General features: G+C 36.5%; 3 protein-coding genes across 6 annotated transcripts in view; 2 read left to right on the top strand and 1 right to left on the bottom strand.

The window, feature by feature from the left end:
• The first annotated feature begins 1,909 nt into the window (after positions 1-1,909).
• On the top strand, positions 1,910-8,413 carry LOC102597815 (uncharacterized protein At1g51745). Of its 4 annotated transcripts, none has more exons than XM_015306759.1 (5): positions 1,910-2,006; positions 2,497-2,805; positions 4,441-5,360; positions 6,996-7,211; positions 7,314-8,413. In XM_015306759.1, exons 2-5 carry the CDS (start codon positions 2,615-2,617, stop codon positions 8,087-8,089), a joined length of 2,103 nt encoding a protein of 700 aa, XP_015162245.1. In that variant the 5' UTR covers positions 1,910-2,006; positions 2,497-2,614; the 3' UTR covers positions 8,090-8,413. The 4 variants fall into 4 exon arrangements, with proteins under 4 accessions (XP_015162245.1, XP_006343014.1, XP_015162243.1 ...); XM_006342952.2 differs by having other exon boundaries at positions 1,910-2,132; XM_015306757.1 differs by having other exon boundaries at positions 1,910-2,201.
• Positions 8,414-9,693: 1,280 nt separating this feature from the next.
• On the top strand, positions 9,694-11,670 carry LOC102577710 (uncharacterized). Its single transcript, NM_001287976.1, is given in 3 exon segments — positions 9,694-9,861; positions 10,286-10,449; positions 11,408-11,670. Coding segments are annotated over 3 exon segments (432 nt in total). The 5' UTR covers positions 9,694-9,713; the 3' UTR covers positions 11,528-11,670.
• Positions 11,671-13,410: 1,740 nt separating this feature from the next.
• The window catches only part of LOC102597168 (anoctamin-like protein At1g73020), a 12,233-nt gene continuing 4,364 nt past the window's right edge, over positions 13,411-21,279 (bottom strand). The window contains exons 7-16 of the mRNA XM_006342950.2: positions 17,779-17,883; positions 17,395-17,670; positions 15,149-15,281; positions 14,957-15,070; positions 14,812-14,882; positions 14,560-14,690; positions 14,327-14,409; positions 14,122-14,229; positions 13,868-14,026; positions 13,411-13,779 (exon numbers count right to left, since the gene is read on the bottom strand). Of these exons, the coding sequence (XP_006343012.1) occupies positions 13,654-13,779; positions 13,868-14,026; positions 14,122-14,229; positions 14,327-14,409; positions 14,560-14,690; positions 14,812-14,882; positions 14,957-15,070; positions 15,149-15,281; positions 17,395-17,670; positions 17,779-17,883 (1,306 nt within the window). The 3' untranslated portion in view covers positions 13,411-13,653. The remainder of the gene's footprint in view (positions 13,780-13,867; positions 14,027-14,121; positions 14,230-14,326; positions 14,410-14,559; positions 14,691-14,811; positions 14,883-14,956; positions 15,071-15,148; positions 15,282-17,394; positions 17,671-17,778; positions 17,884-21,279) is intronic.

Here is a 21,279-nt window from a genome sequence, read left to right as displayed (position 1 = left end):
CAACCGCCCCGCCCCACTCCATTACCATCTCTAAATAAGAGACTATGTGGGTCTTTTCTCTCTTATATAGCATCTCACCAAAATTAGATCAATTTCTTTTTATCTTCAATTATCTTTCAAATTTATACAATAGTAGTAATAATGCTCTCTCTCATCACTTTTACTTATTAAATATTTTCTAATTTGATTTATATTTTTATTTGTTATTTTTGACAAATGAAGAAAGTACATTTTTCTTCTTATATCCTCAATTTTTTATTTATATTGAGTTAATGTCTTTAAAAATGTAATAAGTAAATATGTTTGGAACCTATCAATTAATAGAGGTAAAATGATAAACTACCTATATTAATTTTATTTTTTTTAATAGATTTGTCAAGTAAAAATTTGACAAATAAGTTCAAACTAAGAGAGTAGTACAAACTCTATTTCTTCTTACTTCAAGAAAAAAAATGTTAATTATTTAAATTCTTAAACTGGTTGATGGTTTGCAATGGGAGTAACTTCATCTCTCTTTTTAAAGTATGTACTAATAGTCCAAATTTATGAACATAATAATATGTAAAATATGGTCTTCGATAAAATAGCTTACGGCTTTAAAATGAGAAAGTAATTTCATCTTTTCTTTTAAAATTTTATTGACACGATGCAAAATGACTTACAAATATTTATAGGCTCAACAACTTTTCTTTTATAATTATTAGCTTCATAATCCATCATACAAGTTGAAAACTAACAAAAATCAAATCTTAAATCATTATTCTTAGGGATAAGGGTTTGAAAAATACCAACTTTGGTCGGATTTGCTGTTACGATACTAAACTTTCATGAGGACCTATTATCTCCCTAGACTATTTAATACCGTATTTTTTTACCCCCTAAACTATTTAATAGTGTATTTTTAAAATGGTATATATGTGCCCACGTGGACACATTACTTTCTATAATTTTGCATTTTTTTTATGTCCACGTGGGCAAATATATATGTTTAAAATACGATATTAAATAGTCTAGGGAGGTAATAGGTCCTCATGAAAGTTTAGTATCGCAACAACAAATTCGACCAAAGTTGAGGTATTTTTCAGACTCTTATCCCTTATTCTTATAAGATTTTACTTAAGGGACATTTATTTTAAATAGAAATGTAATAGAAAGACCTCAAAGTGTTACCTCATTTTCAATCATTATTAGGATATTTTTTTAATTAAGATAAATATATTAGAAATAAATCTTTCAAAATGAAGCAAGATATAAAATTCTGAAAATAGATAAGTCATTTTAGTTTCAAGAGTAAATTCTTTAGATAGTCATCCATGTTTGACTTAATTAAATAATTACTTTTATATTTTGAGAAAAATAATTACTCGTGTTAAAGAAAAGAATAATGTGACATAACATCTTATTAAAAGAGAGAAATATATTTTAAGAAAAATTAAAATAGTAATGTGATATTGTGATCCTAAAAAAAAAAATTAAAAAAATTATAAAACAAATTTCTAAACACAAGTGACCATCTTAAAATATTACTCAGGTTTTGGCATTATTTGAGGTTCTAGGGTTAAAATTTCCACAATTTTAGGTAGGTTTTGCCCACAATAGCCATCCCTAGTGAGAAAATTAATGCTTCAAAATTTAGAGGTCAACCAATTAATCAATGTTTTAGTTGAGGGTTAAAGTTAACAATTTACTTATTTCACGTGACAAGTTATTGCAATTATGACAAAATAGAGGGACACGTTTTCTTTGATCACAGATTCAAAGGAAAGGCCCCACTAACAAGTACACAAAATAGAGGTGTAGATATCTTATTGTACTACCTGTCGTGCTGAATCACTACACTTATTTTCCAAAAATAAATAAATAGTATAATATATTATTTTATTTTAAAGAAGAAAAAAAAAGCCCCCTCTCTCTCCCTCTCCCTCTGTGTGAGCGTGCGAGCGAAGACGGTTCTCTCTCTCTCTTCTCTGTCTCGAAAGAGAAAATAAAAAAGATACTAAAAAAGGGTACGTTCGATCCATTTTTATTTGTTCGTACAGAGAGAAGCCACTCTTTTCTACTTCATTTGTTCAACAAGTTTCTCCTTCTATGCGGCGGCCACTTCACTCTCTCTGTTTAGTTCTTGTATATATGTATGTATGTTTTTCTCTGAAACTAAAATCTAAATGTGGACCAGAGTGAAATAAGAAGAAAAAATGGAGGTGGGTTTTTTTTTTTTTATAAAAAATAAGGTGAGAGTTATATTCATAACCGAAGATTTTTTTCCAGCTAGATCTATCTATCTCTGGCATAAACCCTTCAATCGATTTTGTTCTGTTCTTTTTTGACTCATTCATTTGTTTTTTTTGCGGTGGTGTTTTAATGTTTTAGATACCTGGGTTTTTGTGTTGCATGTGAGAGTTCAATTCTTTCTGAAAAAAATTCTGTTGATTGATTTTTTTTTTTTTTTTCTGTGTTATGTGGTTTAAAGGGTTATGTGCATTTTTTTGATGATAGGTAAAGAGGTGATTTTTGTGGGGCTTTGGGCATGCTTAGGAATGCTGTGGATTGACTGAATTTTGGGGATTTTTTCCGTTGTTTTGTAACCCGGTAATCTCGGGTGGCTTTGAAGGAGATGGGGAGTTCTGGTGAGTCTGTTGTCAAAGCTATTGATGCGTCGGTTGGGGGGCTGGTGTGGGTCCGTAGGCGAAATGGGTCGTGGTGGCCTGGTCGGATTTTGGGCTCAGATGAGTTACCTCAGAGTTGCTCTGTTTCACCAAGATTAGGGACTCCCGTTAAGCTACTTGGAAGAGAGGATGCAAGTGTGTAAGTTTCTGTTTTCTTTCACTGTTGTGGGTTTCCTTCTGTTTGTACTATCATCCCTGAGCTACTTTGCCTTTTTGTATTTATTTATTGTTTTTTGTAAATAACGGCAGCCCTTTAAGTATGAGAATTTAAGTAATTTGTTTGGCACTTTCTTTGGTGGTTTCTGGAGGCGTGGACATATTTATAAATTAGTTCTCCTTCTAATGGTTTTCTCTCAAGGGTTAAACCATGGTCCTTTTTCCTCTAGTTTTTGCTTTAATCCAAATTATAGTTCCCACTCCTAAACTTGTCAAATATGGATGAAAAAGAGATAGATTCTTCTGTGCAGTTAGTCGATGTTTTGTATGCTTAGAATTTGGATAGGATTTGATAAATTAACTTAGAAGCAGCAACTAGACAAAATGAAAGTAAAATTCGTTTTGTAGAGTCAAGTGAAGGAACGGAGTTCACTGAGTGTGTGGTTCAATCTTTTGTGGCTGCTAAGATTCCCGTACTCACAAGTCATTATAGTTTTAGGCTTTTAGACGTAGTGTGTGTCAATTCACTTTCCACCTATAGCAGAACTAAGCAAATGACGCTCATGGCCATGTTGTGAAACAATAAACTGTGGTAGCTTACTTCTGACAATTAAAATATGAAAAACCTGCAGAATTAACTTGTAGTGTTAAAGTATTAACTCTTCATCTATTCTTATGGAGGGGGCGGGGGGGGGGGAGTTTAGACTTTTATAAAACTGGAGTTCTTATCCTCAAATCCTGGGTTCCATATATACACACACATTCTAGGATTATATGATTTGTCTTGAGGAATGGGGCAGCAATGCAATCTATTCCGTCTGCCTGCTTCGATTACTTACAGTTTTAGTATCTCAATTAAGCTTTTATGGTGCTTTCTTTGTCGTGAAATGTTCTATACTGCTTGTGCCATTTATGCAGTATGTACAGCAATTTCTGGCTTTGAAAGTTTAATGTAGGCAGTGAGATCACATTTTTAGGTGTTTATTGGCATTTGTCGAGTAACAATGCTGTTTTTTACTTTTTCTAGTGTTGTAAGCATATTGTCATATATGTGACTTGCAGGATTTTGTTTTGGCAACATGGGAAATCTTCCTTCTATTGATAAAAGTTGATTTATCAAGCTAGCTAAGGTTACTATGTTCCTAACTGTGGTTCTTGCCCAGTGGCATCAAGGATAGAAGTCATTTGGAGCCCCTTTTTAATCTATTCCATTGTGAATCCAGTTTTACATGTTCTTGGCAAATTAATGCCAGTTCAAGTGGCTCAAAGTTCTTGTAGGGTACTAAAAGCATCTTGTACTTTTTCTGTAATTGCACCAGCTTCTCCCAGTTATGGAGACATTACTTTCTTACTAATCTTTTGGCCTGCAAAACAAATAAAAAGGAGAGATCAGTTTCCTTGCTATCATTTAGCCTGCTAATGCTTCCACAATTCGGACTTGTGGTGTTCCGTTTTCACAATCCTATGTCTTTTACTTTGTCTAACCCAGTATTTGTCAACAGACTTGTATTTTCCTTGCTCTTCCCATTTTAAAGAGTACCAATTGTTGAAGTGAACATTTTCCTTTTCCTTTAAGCTTGACACTTGATGAAGTGTCTAATAGTTGCTGCTGTTTCAGGGACTGGTACAATCTTGAAAAATCTAAGCGGGTGAAAGCCTTCCGTTGTGGGGAATATGATGAATGTATTGAGAAAGCTAAGGCTGCTGCTTCTAACTCCTCAAAAAAGGCTGTCAAATATGCTCGAAGAGAGGATGCCATTATTCATGCTCTAGAGATTGAAAGTGCTCGTCTCGGGAAAGACCATCCAGATTTTTTCTCAAGAATAGATAAAGAAGGTGGAGAGCATCATACCATGGAAGAATCACATACTTCTTCTAATCCTCTTGAAGATGGTAAAGAGTTAGATGAGGAACTGAATAGTTCCGAAAATAATTCCAATTCTGCTCAAGAATTGTCTCAATCTGGTGTATCATTTGAGGCACCAAATCTTACAATTGCGTCTGAGGAGCAACCTGTGTGTGGGACACGGAGGAGAACACCAAACGACTCAGAGGATGATGGAACCGAGGGAAGTAAACGCATGAAAGGACTTGATGACCTGGGAATGGGTGTCGTGTCATCTCTGAAAAGGAAGCGATCTCAGGTGGCACATGTTCATGATTTCTTAAAGAAGAAGAACCGTCGCCGTCCCTTGACAAAGGTTTTGGAGAGTACAGCAATGGTGTCTGTTCCTATCACGTGTGAACAACTTCCCAGTCCAACTGGCTCTACTCTTGCAGGGGTATCTGAAAGCAAAGTTTTTGCGTTACAATCTAACGAGTCTGGGAATTTTTTTCCTACAGTACTAAATAATGACACAGATATTATCTCAGAGAATGGGAAGCCATTGGATGCATTTGGCCACCCTCGTGATTCTTCCCTTGTTAAGCATGAACAGAAAGAGAATGGAATTTCCAGTATTTCGGGGTTGCCTGAGAGTGGTTCTTCTGACAGGTTGTTTGATGTGCCCTTAGTTGCAGAAGAGAAGCAATCTGCAGGTATTTATGTGCATTAGCAGAGATTTCTTTGCATTCATGGTGTATAATCTACATAGTAGTAGCAGTGTTATTAAAGCTCATTTGAGGTGCGTTTAAGCACTCGTTAAAGCCAGGTTGTGTGTTTGACCTCACTTAGATGGTGCTTTAGTGTAGGTGCTAAGGATTTAAGGCATGCACCTCATCACCAACGGGTCTATCTTTGAGTGAACAGTACTAAATATAAATATATTTGACAACTGATTACATCAATTGTTAAAAAACATTATGAGTAAATTTTAGTGATTAGGAATAAAGAATGATGAGTTTAGTATAAGAAAACTTTCTCAAGAAAAGCAAAATTATACCTTTTCATGATTTCATCTATATCAGATATTTTAAATAATTTTTTAACTTGAATGTCATGTTTTTAACATCATCTTATTTGCTAGTTATAATTTTTTTGACAAATTATTTGCAGTTATAATTGTTTCTGATCTTTTATCCAAATATTATTGTTTATGTTTGTAGTTATTTTTCCTTGCATTATTACACACACACACATATTCTTCACTAGTACCTTTCTCCATTTTAGCTCACAGCCCCACACTTTAATTCCCTTTGGGCTAAAAGCCCCATCAGACGTTGGAACTTCTCTGCGCTTTTTGCTGACTATACTGCACTGTAAGAAGACCCCAATGATCTGGAGCAATCACAATAAATGTTGTCTTTGTAGTTCTTGTTGCACATGTGCCACTAGTGCAGGCACTGAAAATGGTAACAAAAGCTGGCCTTGGAGACCTTTTTCGTTGATCTGTTAGTCGGAGATCCACATAGATAAATTTTCCTTGGAATCTTCTGGTGGATAATCTCTGCATAATATGGTGTAGAAGAGCATATATGCAACAGGATTTCCTTTCCCTTCAGTTATGGAGGACCTAAACTAATGTGTTCTATGTCTCATGGAAGCCCTCACATATTGGTCTTAGGCATCAGACACAACTTAGTTAAACTAATATGAAGTGGTAGTTTTGGTGAATCTTTCCTCTTAAGTTTGCAATTAGTTTTGCATTATGGAAGTATTAATTAGAGACTAGAGTGGGTCACTCTTCATACTTCAATTTTTCTTCTCTACTCGATGTTGGGGTTTGTGGCTGAGTTTGGCAGATTAATTAGTAGAGGCACCCATTTTAATCTCATGGTTCCACATGAATGACACTGTCATTTTTATGCACTAACCTTAAATACTAGCCATCTGCCCATCTTGAACTTCTTAGCTTTCACTCTAGAAAAACTTCTTAACTCTGCATCGTTACCATTTTAAAAAAAAACAAACTTCTTAACTCTGATTGTTTCAATTAAGAGCTTATTTTCTGTGGAACTGTTAAAAAAAAGATGTTCTGTGAATTTGTGTAGAACGTTTTCAGTGTGTGAACTTGTCATTGCACTTCCCTTTCTACATGATTGTCTTCAATTTCTTTTCTTATCTATGCTATGAGTTTCTAATAGTTCTTTTGCCAATGATTTCTGAAGCAATTTTATTAAAAAAGCTTCTCTTTTCCTGTTTATCGGTCCTCTTCTGATTTTATATTTCTGAATTTCACATGGTTGCAGTTCTTTTGTCTGATTTATGCTTATATCTTTTATTTCTCCAAACAGGCTTGTCTCCTATAGTATCTCAGAAAGCTCAAGGTGGTGTAGGGGCACAGTCTAGCCAGAGCAGCCAAGTTGAAGCTATGTCGTTTGGAAGTGAGGAGCTTAATGACTCTGGCTCCACTAGTTCTGGTAGTGAAGATTTTCATTGTTTCAGCCAGGGGATGGTGAAAGGAACTTCAAAATGGCAGTTGAAAGGAAAGAGGAATTTGAGGCACACATGTAAGATTAAAAAGAAAGATTCTGGACAATGCAGAGCTTTGAAAGATGAACTAAATGTATATTTAGCTGCTATAGATCATGATTCATTCCCTCTTTTTCCAGGTCGGAAAGTAGACAACTATCGTTCGAAGTCAAGACCAGTTACGGAAATTCAAGTGGATGAGTTGCGAGGTTGGAGCAGGAATGTTTCTCTTAGAGAAGCTCAAATGAAGGGGCCAACTGCAGACCTGCTTACTCCACAGAGGTTGCTACCCTATCGTCAGTCTAGATTTACAGTTAACCCCAAATATGAGTCATCAGATTTCTCTCTTAGGCACCACATTGCTGATTCTTCATTGTATGATGTTAATCTTGAGGTCAAAGCCAGCTATCGTCCACAGCATGTTCCATATATCTCCTTAATGAGCAAATTGAATGGTCAGCCTATCATAGGTCACCCCCTCACAGTTGAAGTCTTGGATGATGGCTTTTGTGATAATCTGCTAGTCAGTGGATCCGAGTACTATAGTAGCAGCTATGACTTAGATGAGGATCATGGTGAGAACAGCTCAGTTTTGCATAGTGCGGATATTGTTTATGAATCCAAGCCGAGTTCTGCGGGCAGGACTTCGACTAAGCATCGCATGGTGAAACCTCGTAGTTCACCAACAAAGTCACCCAAGACACGGAAAAATGGCCTCCTTTCAAAGAAGATTAGAAAATTGTCTTCTTTAACCGGTTCTCACCAGCAAAATAGAGAGAAGAAACCTGTAGTAGAGAAGGTTAAAGGACCTGCGGTAGCTTGTGTCCCCTTGAAAATAGTGTTCAGTAGGATAAGTGAAGCATTAAATAACTCAATACGACCTGCCCACCGTTCTCTTGTACCAAGCATTGGTTGAATAATGTTCCATTGATCAGAATGATCAGAGTTAGTGAACTATGAGAGAATTTGTTTAGGAATTCTGATTTGTAGCAGCCCAGTCTGGATTCCGGAGTTGAATCATTTCTGTACAATAACAGGGTGTGATCACTGGCATTGAGAAACTTTGCTGATCGGCTGCTTTGTTGGTGTATATAATGTAACATTAGCTGAGGTGTAAAGATGGTATTCTGATATTAGGATTGGTTCAATTCTTCTAACTTTGATTTTAGAGGATTGATTCCTTGGAAGTTTTTAAATATTTATGGTACGGGTTGCACTGACTAGTCAGTGCATTTTACAATTTTCCCCTTCCTTTTTTCTGTATTAGAGATGTTGACAGCTGAAAGGCTTGATTTGAAAATGAAAAGCCCGGAGGTTTCAGCATATGAGATCCTAGCTGATGAATTTTCACATTCTCATCTCAAGGAGGCAATGCCGCTTCTGTTAGGTGTGAAGATGGTCTTGTTATGTCAGTCTGAATCTGCGTTTAGAAGGGATATCTTTGGTGTATATTACAGCAAAATGGATTTCAGTTTTGAACAAACTGAAACTTGTCAAAAATTATGAGTCAGTAGATTTACTTGTGTCACTATATGCGTGGGATAATGTTCGTGAATGTCTAGCTGCATGATGGTTTATTGCATCGTAGTTACAAATAAGAAATGAGTACTGATATTGAGAACCAGGTTGATGACTAATTTGCTGAAGGTTTCTGAAAAAAAAAGAAAGTGAAAATGTGTCATGGTTGGAATGTAGTGTATTGGCACTCTTGGTAAAAAAAAAAAAAGTTGGAGCAAAGGCTTTGGCGTTTAAAGTTTCATTACACGTAGTATGATAAATTCTTTATTCAAGTCTGAGTGATTAAAGCTACTCGATAGTTGTGTTGATAAAAGGTACATGTATCTCGTGAATTTAGTTAAAAACATGCATAAAATCATAAGCTTATTCAAGCGTCTGATTCAAAACACTCTTACATTCACAAAAAATGATCATTAAAGTACTTTTTGCATACATGATAACAAAATCATTGATGGGTATAAGATCAACTTTTATCCCACTAGCAAATTAAGCCCAAACAAACAAAATACGGTTTCATCCAGTGATTGTTAATTCGAAGAAAGCGTTCATTGATGAGGCATAAAACGTTGGGCAAAAAATGTGGTTTTTTCTCATGAAGGAAGAAAAAAGAGATGACATATTTTCACTTCACTATTTCGTAATTGAATTAGATCAGTTTAATATTTTAAAATTTAAATATTTAAAAATTATACAAAAGATATTAACTATACTTTTTTTCCCATGTTAATATGATAAAGAAGTACATTATAAAATATTTTGATCAAAGTTTGTAATACCTTGAATCTCGAAAATAATAATAATGTTGAGGCTAAAATATTTTCGTTCTTAAGCGTATACATGTGAGAGGAAAGTGAATAAAAAGATGGGCAATTCGGTAAATTAATAGGCCCAATTCGCCACATTCCTTTCCTAGGGTTTTAGGATACCCATATATATAAGAAAATGTAGCACACTTTTGCAATCTTACTCTCTCAGCATCCTCCTCTTCCCGCCGTCGGAGCAAACCCTAGGAATCATTTGCAATGACAACAGTTCCAGGGCAACTAGTATGGGAGATCGTGAAGAAGAACAACTCCTTTTTGGTGAAGGAGTTCGGTAATGGTAGCGCTGGCGTCGTCTTCAGCAAAGAACCTAACAATCTCTGCAACCTTCACTCCTACAAGCACTCTGGTTAGTCTCTATGCCATCGACATTTCTCTTTTGCTCTTAGAACCCTTGGATCGAGATTTTTTTCCATTGATATCATCAGTTGGTGTTGTTATTTGCTAATCGTGATTAGGTTTGTTTGGTTTAATTTTTGTGGAGTACATGCAATTGTTATTTTACTTTACGTGATTAGACGTTTACTATTCGATTGCAAAGTTTAACATGCAATTTTCATGTAGGATATTATGTCGTTTGAGATTTTTAAGTGTATATATACGATTTTTCTGTTGAACTCGAGTTCTGTTATGTTTGGTGAGGTCATGTATTGAATTGTAGAAGTTTTGCCTAGCGTAGATTACTGAGTTGGTTTGTTGTTTGAGAAACTTTAATTTGGCATGGGTTAAATTACGGTTAAGTCAATCTATTTTATGCTTTTATGATTCTTTAGGCCTAGCAAACAAGAAGACGGTGACTATCCAGCCTGAGGGAAAAGATAAATCTGTGTTGCTTGCTACATCGAAAACCAAGAAGCAAAACAAGCCTTCAAGTTTGCTGAACAAATCTGTGATGAAGAAGGAATTCCGCAGAATGGCCAAGGCTGTAACAAACCAGGTTGAGTTTTGATTCACTTCTGTTCACTAATTTACTGGAGTATTTCCTGTGCAACTGTTTCTTTAACTAAATTATGCTGACTTTGCATCTTGGCAATGTTTGTCATCGGGTAGCTTATCTGCTAATAATTGTTTAACAATTATTTGTTTGGATGCCTGGTTATTAAGTCATTAAGGTTGAGTGTTGATGATGAGTTATTTTCCTTCCTGCTCATTCCAAGTAAATACCTTCTCGAAAATAAAGTTGCTCATTTTAAAGTAACCAATTCTTAATTACACAGATGTATTGAGATTTCGAAGTTTTGTACTCTTTAAGTGTAAAATTTAATTGATTTCTAGAATATGCATTGTATCTCTATATTTTTGGTGTAAAGAGATGGGATCAGAGGATTCAGATCAACTTTTAGAACTCTTAGGATCCTTGTAAGTATTATGCTTTTTGTTCTTTTCTGATTTTTTAAAGGTCCCCAGCATATCCTTAATGTGGAAGAATACAATGTTTACCAATTCTCAAAAAGAATATGCCCTTGTCCTTTATTTGTGAGCGTCTACACTTCTGAATTGATAATAATAAACTTTTGTTGAAGTGGTGGTTGGTTGGTTGATAGCTAAGAAAATTATTCTTTTTATAGTGCTAAAATTACTATTTTGGTTAATTGAAGTGATTATAGTCCAAACCAACTTTAATGATCCATATGTGGAATAATGAGGTAGTACTTTATTTGTAAAATCTCACAGGAATCATGTTGACTGATTTGCCATTGTTCTGACCATATGGCTTTCTTCTTTTTCTTTGGAGATGCTTGAAAATTTTGATGTGTCTATGCTTTTCTTAATATTAGATTGCTGATTGTCACTTCTAATATGTTAGTTGGTATTAAGCATACTGTCTTTGTCTAAATAAATTTCTGTATTGTCACATTATTGTATGAATGTACTTTAACGACTTCTCTGTACAGGTTGGAGACAACTACTACAGGCCAGATCTTAAGAAGGCAGCCCTTGCAAGGTTGAGTGCTGTGAACAGGAGTCTCAAGGTCACCAAGTCAGGTGCCAAGAAGAGGAACAGACAGGCTTAAGAGTTCATGCTAGGAAATGCTACAGTGTATGACTTGTAATGCATCATGGGTTTTTCTCCAGTACCAAAGTTTTTGACTTTATATTTGTTTCTTTCTGAATTAGCTATTGGCAAGGGCAATATCTCTAGTTTTGAGTTTAAAAATGACATCCTTTATCAGAGCTTTAAAAGATTATCTACATTAATTTGTGGTCTTAGATTGGAGCTTTATCTGTTTATCATATTAATTTTTTACATGTGCTTAAAATTGCTAAAGTTGCAGGCGTTTACTTATATTGGTTTTCCTTGCTGCTTAGGGGTATATTTCAAATAGAAATGTACTGGTGCTATTAATATTTTTTTTATACAGACTTCCATTTTGCAAGGAAACTGTAAGATTAGGAAATTAGAATTTATTGAATCTATTAACGCAGATTCTCTTGCATTCTCGTTGGCTGAAGCTAAAAATTACTCTTCCTGAACAACTCAGAGTTAGTGGTCCTCTGGTTTTATGTCTTTTTTCCTCGCTTGATTGGTAGGTTATCGGAAGAAAGTTGAAAGTTTCCTACCAAATAAAGTCCAAACGTGCAGAGAACTTGGTATTAGTTAATAGAGTTTAATTAGTTCCGTCAATTCAAGGTTGGTAATAACTATTCCTCGTAGAAAGAAAGAAGAGAAAAAAAATAAAAAATACAAGAAGCTTAGTAATTTATGGCTTTCCACTTGAGAATAATGAACACCAATTTAACACGCTTCAACGGAACTGCACAATTGACTAGTAGCACAAACCCCCCTGCAGAATATTTTGAAAAGTCTATTGTAGAGAACTGTTCCTTGCTACATACGCTTGGAAACCTCTGGTTTCATTTCCCTTTGGTATAAAACAGACCAACCCTCAATTAAAAAACAAACATCTTCATTCTGGGAATCAGTTGATGGAAAAGGATCCCTTTCCAATGGAAGCAGCTGCTTCATGCAGCCAAGGGAAGCAAATTATGAAGAGCGATGAAGCTGTAGTGAAGCGTGGACGCTTCAACAGCTGCTTCTCCTTCATGGAAATCTCAATTGATCCTGGAATGAAGTCGTTGAAACATCTGGATTCTAAGAAGTTCAAGGAAGAAATCAAGAAATGGGCTAAAAGCGTGGTCTCTTATGCCCGTCAAGTCAGTGACCGTTTTGGGAGCTCTCGTCGTTGATTCAACAGTGAAGTATCAACATCTCTTTAAGCAAATCGGCAGAGTACTGTATGAGAGGACTTGCAAAATAAAAGTTCATACAAATTATAAAGGTATGCACAACAATGGAAAAAGAAAACAGCTGTCATACATGCAAATAAGAGGAGTACTGCAGATAAACAAAGAACGGACTGCTACATACAATCATGAACTCAATTCTGTTTCGAGTTTGATAGTTGGGATCATCCATTTCACTGTACATAATTTGCTCAATACAAACATGGACTCAATTCTGTAGCATCTTTTTCGAATTTTTTCCTTTTTTCTCTTTCTGATTATATTCCCCAGACATGGATTTGAGAGGTTGTTTTTATTTCTTCTGTTTGTTGTCTTTTTTTTTTTCCCCACCTCCTGAGGCCCAATCAATCATATAATGATTATAAGAAAACGTACATTTGATGGACTAATGTTGTCTCCGCATCATTGAGCGTTAATTAGCATTACTTTAGCCTAAATGTCTACTGTAGACAGACTCTCTACATCCACAAAGTATGGTAAAGTCGGTGTACACTCTACCCTCCCCATGGTATTATATTGGGCATGTTGTTTTAGTATCAATAAGCATGAATTACCCATGTACCCTTAAAAAGAAAATTACGTGCTTGGCGTGGAGGTGATTACGAACATTATTAACGAATACTAGGAAATGGTACCTAATCTAGCTGCTGAATCAAATACAAAACTTATTTACTTTCAAGGAAGAAAACTGCACTTTACGCTGGCTTGCCAAACAGGCACACTGGCACCTAAGGGTCCACTAAGATGAAACTCACTCGTTGCACAGTTTTACACACGGCTCAAAATCTTCATATATGCTCCGACATCTACCTTCAAATTTTGCTTTGAAGAATGAAGGTGACACCGTAGTGTGGATAGGACGAACATGTCACTCTTTAAGTCCTTCAACCAATCACTACTCATCTTTTTTTAATTCAGCATGCATCTTTTCACCAGAAATGCTCCTTAAAAGCTGTCTGGAGCACATATCATGTACATGAGTTGCGTTCTTCATCCTATTAGCTTTTATCCACGCCGGCTCCTATTCAAGATGTGGGAAATGAGCAACGCTTGTCAGTTACAATGGTACATGTATTCTCTGAGATTGGTATAGCTACTAAGAGTCATACCTCTGGAACAATGCGTGAGAACACAAATTTTAAGAGCAGAAGTACATGTTCCATAATGAGAATTGCAGCAATTCCAGGCGATATTTTCCATTTCCCCTCATGATCATACAGGCATACGAGGAGAATGCAGTTTGTACATATTGACATGACAATCAGAAACTGAATTCCAAGAGATTAAGACATTGCAAGAACAGGCTGTTAGCAAGCAAGAGTTTGTATAATTGGATTCAGCAAAAGAAAAGGGCAGCACATACCTGAAATATGTTTAGCCAAGCTCCAATTGTTGCATCAGGACGTGGAATGGGCCTTCTTAACATGGCAAGCAATTTCAGTGCATCTGTTCTTATCTCTGTTATGTTGTTCTGCAAAAGCAAAGTTGAATTTGGCTCCTTATTACTCTCATTAAAAACAAAACAGTAAACGATATTAAAAGAGGGAGGGGCCATGTGCATTATGTACCAAAGTAGCAAAGGCAAAACCAAGAGGAAATGCACAAGCAAACATCATGATCATGCCAAATTGCAACGCCAATTCCAAAAAATCTGCAATTATTAAGAGTTCCAATCAGCTACAGGTATGTTAAAACAGTTGCGCAGTTGTAATAATTCAAACAGGGACATGTTATTAAAGGTGTTCAATAAGATTAAAATTCATGTAGGATCTTAAAAAAATAAATAGGAATCATGGATTACCATCAAAAAGTCCGTCTTCAAGCTCCTCTCCAATACTAGCAGAATAATCAGGTTTAAGGTACTCCTTTTCTACTCTAGACATGTATTGGGTCTTTTCCGAGGATGTTCCTTTCTCACGTTTTCTCTTGTTTCTTCACATTAAGAGATATATATCAGATGGACCATAAAGTAAAAAACAAATAATAAACCAGAGTAAATTAGCTCTTCAATTAAATCCTGTGCAGACCAGCCGAAATGAAGGAAGTGCCGTACCCCACAGCTCTATATTTCTTAAAGCTGTATTTTAAGTATGGTAGGGAGTTCTCCAACATATTCTCCAGCACCTGTGAAACAGTAACATACATTAATAAAGATTCAGATGGCATATGTGAAAGAAATCAGAAACACTCCCATCTACCTCTGATATAATTAGACGTTGAATGAGAACTTGGCGAAGTGTCATAATGTTGCGGTGCAATAAAGCATGATAGAAGATTCCAATGTAGGATTGCATGAAGTAAAGGCCAAAGACCTGCACAAGACAACAAATTCTCAATTAGGGGATAAAAGTCTGGACAAATGAGAAAGAAACAAAGCTTCTCATAACCACCTTGTAAACCCAACTGTCAGCTCTCCGTTCTATGTTTTTGTTGTTCTCATATTTTACAAGCTTCACTGATATCTTTCCACCAATTTTGTTGAAGTACTGAATAGTAAAGAGGTATACAGCTGTCAGACAAAACCTGTAAGAAGCAGAAAGCATTTTATATTTGTATGTGGCAGACTGAAGTGAATTTAAGAGCAGAAAAGGCTATGTTAATATTAACTGTGAAGTCTGCAAAGATTTTGAAATGGATAGGCAAGAAAATTGGAATTATTTGGAAAACAACTACTTTCTTGGGGTTAAGACCAACATTTTGATAATGCAATCTGCATGCTAGGCTATCTAAACCCCGGAAGGCGAATATAATAGAAAAGTTGAACTAAATATTGGCAGGTTGTTTTATGAAATAAAACTGCATGTTGGCATGACATAAGAATTTCAATGGCAAAGAAAAAGTACTACTTAGACATTCCGAAGCTGGTAGAATTCTCGGCTCTAAATAGAACATGAAGTAAATTAGGACATCGAATAAATGAAATAAAGGAGTAACAATCAAAATAAATTTTAGCAATATTGGTATCTCTCCAATAGTATCAAAAACTAGGTAATACATCAATAAATATGATGTGAAATGCGCCGCTGAACTGGGATACTTAAAAGTAATGCATCCTGTATTATTCACATTAAGATGAATGCCAACCAGAGGATCTTGACGTGGAATCTTAACCATCAACGTGAAGATATCTCAGACACTGGGATGATATTGGGACTTCAGACATAAGATAGTATGTTTTTCCTTTCTTATTTGATAAGCAAAAAATGATACAAGTTGGTAAATATAGATAAAACATGTACTTATGGACAAAGTCCTCTAATGTCATAGGTAGAAGAATATAAAGTTGCTTACTTTGATACGTCAGACCTCAAAACCTCATAGACATGAGCAAAAGCCAATTCAAAAGGCAACTGGAGACATATAATGCTCAGTATTATCATGGCATCATTTCTGAATCTCATGAAATGACCAAGCCATTCCTCTCTTTGGAATGCTTCTTTTCCTCTTGGTTTATCAGTTTTGTCAGCTCCCTGTTTCTTCATGAGCTCCACAGGGGACTGAAACTGATACCATTCACCTTCCAAGTATTTAGATTCATTGTCTACAGCCGGATAATTCATCTGCCACCTGCACTCCAGGCAGTGAAATACAAACAAAAAGACGCCAATCCAAATAACTTCAATAGAAGATAGAAAAGATGTGAAACAACCAGAATAATCATGTTGAATGTGTCACCTGACAAGAAGCGCTGAATTTTTACGTTTCCAGAATTGGAAAAATAACACAGCCCAAGAAATTATGCTTATGAAGAAAGCAGAAAGGACAAACAACTGCAATGACCTGGAGAATATATAAGAGTTTGTTCAAAATCAGAATGAAAACTAAAACAAACTTTGACGTAAAGAGGTATACAGCTGTCAGACAAAACCTGTAAGAAGCAGAAAGCATTTTATATTTGTATGTGGCAGACTGAAGTGAATTTAAGAGCAGAAAAGGCTATGTTAATATTAACTGTGAAGTCTGCAAAGATTTTGAAATGGATAGGCAAGAAAATTGGAATTATTTGGAAAACAACTACTTTCTTGGGGTTAAGACCAACATTTTGATAATGCAATCTGCATGCTAGGCTATCTAAACCCCGGAAGGCGAATATAATAGAAAAGTTGAACTAAATATTGGCAGGTTGTTTTATGAAATAAAACTGCATGTTGGCATGACATAAGAATTTCAATGGCAAAGAAAAAGTACTACTTAGACATTCCGAAGCTGGTAGAATTCTCGGCTCTAAATAGAACATGAAGTAAATTAGGACATCGAATAAATGAAATAAAGGAGTAACAATCAAAATAAATTTTAGCAATATTGGTATCTCTCCAATAGTATCAAAAACTAGGTAATACATCAATAAATATGATGTGAAATGCGCCGCTGAACTGGGATACTTAAAAGTAATGCATCCTGTATTATTCACATTAAGATGAATGCCAACCAGAGGATCTTGACGTGGAATCTTAACCATCAACGTGAAGATATCTCAGACACTGGGATGATATTGGGACTTCAGACATAAGATAGTATGTTTTTCCTTTCTTATTTGATAAGCAAAAAATGATACAAGTTGGTAAATATAGATAAAACATGTACTTATGGACAAAGTCCTCTAATGTCATAGGTAGAAGAATATAAAGTTGCTTACTTTGATACGTCAGACCTCAAAACCTCATAGACATGAGCAAAAGCCAATTCAAAAGGCAACTGGAGACATATAATGCTCAGTATTATCATGGCATCATTTCTGAATCTCATGAAATGACCAAGCCATTCCTCTCTTTGGAATGCTTCTTTTCCTCTTGGTTTATCAGTTTTGTCAGCTCCCTGTTTCTTCATGAGCTCCACAGGGGACTGAAACTGATACCATTCACCTTCCAAGTATTTAGATTCATTGTCTACAGCCGGATAATTCATCTGCCACCTGCACTCCAGGCAGTGAAATACAAACAAAAAGACGCCAATCCAAATAACTTCAATAGAAGATAGAAAAGATGTGAAACAACCAGAATAATCATGTTGAATGTGTCACCTGACAAGAAGCGCTGAATTTTTACGTTTCCAGAATTGGAAAAATAACACAGCCCAAGAAATTATGCTTATGAAGAAAGCAGAAAGGACAAACAACTGCAATGACCTGGAGAATATATAAGAGTTTGTTCAAAATCAGAATGAAAACTAAAACAAACTTTGACAGTGTTAGAATAGAAATATGTATATATTCCTACTTAGAATAGGAAGAAGAATAGGAATAGGAATCCTAGTTAGAAAAGGATTTCAATGTATTGTCTATAAATAGGGTCTCAATGTAACAATTTAGATACACAATTCAATATTATTTTTCCCATATATTTCTCACATGGTATCAGAGCATTGGTGAGAAACTTCAAGTCACCGTGTCAAATTCCGGCGACGACGGTTGGGACTGATTTGTGTCATCTTTCGTTCTGAAGGTGTTGTGCGAAAGACAACACCATCACGAGGCTCGGGAAGCTCAGGCGACCGAACCCCAAGAATTTCCACCGGAAAACAACCCCCCACGCGCCCCCACGCGCCGATCAGAGGTGGAAGTTTTCCGGCGAGATCTGTTCACGCGCCGGCGCGTGAGTACTGTTCCGGTCATCTTTTTTCGAGTTGTTTTCTTCTGTTGGGGTCGCCCAGTATTTCCGACCAGAACCCATTCAGTTGTCTCTAGATCCGATCACCGGAATTAGGGTTCCGGTGATTTTCAGGCAGTTTCCGGCAAGTTCCCGGCGAAATCACAAATTTTAGGCCACTGTGGGTAGATTCCTGCAGTTTCCAGCGAGTTTCTTACTCTTTTCAAGTCAAATTTCGAAAAAAAAATGTCTTTCGGGTATGTTTTTGGCTCCAAAAATATGGGGATTGGAAGTTCAAGCCTTACAATCACTTCAGAACCATTAATGGGAAGTTCAAACTATCTAGCTTGGGCTTCTTCAGTTGAGTTGTGGTGTAAGGGTCAAGGTGTTCAAGATCACTTAACAAACAATGCTTGCGTTGTAGATGAAAAGACAAAGTCTAGTGACGAAGGTGCAAAGGCCAAAGCACAATGGGAGAAAGTGGATGCCCAATTATGTAGTCTCCTTTGGCGCTCTATTGATTCTAAGTTGATGTCCTTGTTTCGCCCATTCCAGACATGTTATTTAGTTTGGGAAAAGGCGCGTGCTTTATACACTAATGACATAGCTCGATTCTATGATGTGATATCTCGGATGACCAACTTAAAGAAACAAGAATCTGATATGTCTACTTACTTGGGACAAGTACAAGCAGTCATGGAGGAATTTGAAGCGTTGATGCCTATCACTACAAATGTGGAAAAGCAACAAGAGCAAAGGCAGACATTGTTTCTAGTTCTTACACTTGCTGGACTTCCTACTGACCATAACTCTGTGCGTGACCAGATTCTAGCAGTCCTACAGTTCCCTCAATTGATGAATTATTCTCTCGTCTGCTTCGTCTTGCTGCACCTCCCAGTCACAAAGAAGTTTCATCATCCATTGTTGACTCCTCAATTCTCGCATCTCAAACAACAGAAAAGCGTACATACCAGTCTATGGAGAATCGGCGAGGGGGAGGGCGTTTTGGGAAACCTCGATCCAAGTGTAGTCATTGTAATAAACCTGGACACACTCGTGATATATGTTATATTTTACATGGTCCACCACCCAGTTATGATCCTATTGTTCTTAAGGAATATAATGAGTTCCTTCGAAATCGCGCAAGTAAACAGACATATGGTGCTCAACCTAATCAACCATCCAATAATGCTCATATTGCTCAGACAGAATATGATGAGTTCCTTCGGTATCGTGCAAATAAACAAACGTCTCCACAAGTAGTTTCGGTTGCACAACCTGATGTTTCTGTTGCGGGTAATTCTTTTGCTTGTGTGTCACAGTCTAGTACTCTTGGATCATGGGTCATGGACTCAGGGGCTTCTGATCATATCTCCGGTAATAAATCACTTTTGTCCGATATTGTTTATTCACAATCTCTTCCTGCTATTACTTTAGCCAATGGGATTCAAACAAAACCAAAAGGGGTTGGAAAAGCCAAACCCCTATCTTCTGTCACCTTAGACTCTGTTCTTTATGTCTCTGGTTCTCCTTTTAATCTAGCATCTGTTAGCCGTTTGACGAAGGCTCTACATTGTAGCATAACCTTTTTTGATGACTTTTTTCTCATGCAGGACCGCAGTACGGGACAGACGATTGGAACAGGACATGAATCACAAGGCCTTTACTACCTTGCCTCTTCAAATTCCTTGAAAGCATGCTCCGTTACAGATTCCCCAGATCTAATCCACAAACGTTTGGGACATCCGAGTCTATCCAAACTGCAAAAGATGGTGCCTAGTTTGTCTAGTTTATCCAAATTAGATTGTGAGTCGTGTCAACTTGGGAAACACACTCGTGCTACATTTTCACGTAGTACTGAGGGTCGTTCAGAGTCTATTTTTTCATTAGTTCATTCTGATATTTGGGGTCCTAGTAGAGTCAATTCCACTTTAGGATTTCGTTATTTTGTTAGTTTCATTGATGACTATTCAAGATGTACTTGGGTTTTCTTAATGAAAGATCGTTCTGAGTTATTTTCTATATTCAAAAGTTTCTTTGCTGAAATACAAAATCAATTTGGTGTTTCTATTCGTACTTTTCGTAGTGATAATGCCTTAGAATACTTATCCTCCCAATTTCAGGAGTTTATGACTTACCAAGGCATTATTCACCAGACTACTTGTCCATACACCCCTCAACAAAACGGTGTAGCAGAAAGGAAAAATAGACATCTTATTGAGACTGCTCGTACTCTTCTCCTTGAATCCCATGTTCCGCTGCGTTTTTGGGGAGATGCAGTTCTTACATCTTGTTATTTAATAAATAGAATGCCCTCATCTTCTATTCAGAATCAGGTTCCACATTCCATATTGTTTCCTGAGTCACATCTCTATCCTATCCCCCCTCGTGTCTTTGGAAGCACATGCTTTGTTCATAACTTTGCCCCAGGGAAAGATAAATTAGCCCCTCGTGCCCTCAAATGTGTCTTTCTTGGTTACTCTCGAGTTCAAAAAGGGTATCGTTGTTATTCACATGATCTTCATCGTTACCTTATGTCCGCTGATGTTACATTCTTTGAGTCTCAGCCTTACTATACGTCTTCTGATCATCCTGATGTATCTATGGTCTTACCCATACCTCAGGTTTTACCTGTACCAACTTTTGAGGAATCTATGGTTACTTCTACATCTCCAGTTGTAGTGCCACCACTCCTAACTTATCATCGCCGTCCGCGTCCAACGCTAGTCCCAGATGATTCATGTCATGCACCAGACCCTGCTCGTACTGCGGACTTGCCTCCTCCTAGCCAACCGCTTGCACTTCAAAAAGGTATACGATCCACTCGAAATACTAACCCTCATTATACCTTCTTGAGTTATCATCGTCTATCATCACCCCATTATGCCTTTGTATCGTCTTTGTCCTCTATCTCCATTCCTAAGACTACAGGTGAA

Source organism: Solanum tuberosum, unplaced genomic scaffold (assembly GCF_000226075.1).
Source record: "Solanum tuberosum cultivar DM 1-3 516 R44 unplaced genomic scaffold, SolTub_3.0 scf00040, whole genome shotgun sequence".
Taxonomy (NCBI): domain Eukaryota; kingdom Viridiplantae; phylum Streptophyta; class Magnoliopsida; order Solanales; family Solanaceae; genus Solanum; species Solanum tuberosum.
Note: the sequence above shows the minus strand (reverse complement) of the source record. Positions and strands in the feature narration are given on the sequence as shown.

What these genes read in the sequence shown, in the direction of transcription:
- LOC102597815 (XM_015306759.1), top strand. Translation starts at nt 2,615, where the DNA reads ATGGGGAGTTCTGGTGAGTCTGTTGTCAAAGCTATTGATGCGTCGGTT. An exon ending in GGAAGAGAGGATGCAAGTGT is followed by an intron (nt 2,806 to 4,440) that starts GTAAGTTTCTGT and finishes CTGCTGTTTCAG; the next exon opens with GGACTGGTACAATCTTGAAA. An exon ending in AGAAGAGAAGCAATCTGCAG is followed by an intron (nt 5,361 to 6,995) that starts GTATTTATGTGC and finishes TTCTCCAAACAG; the next exon opens with GCTTGTCTCCTATAGTATCT.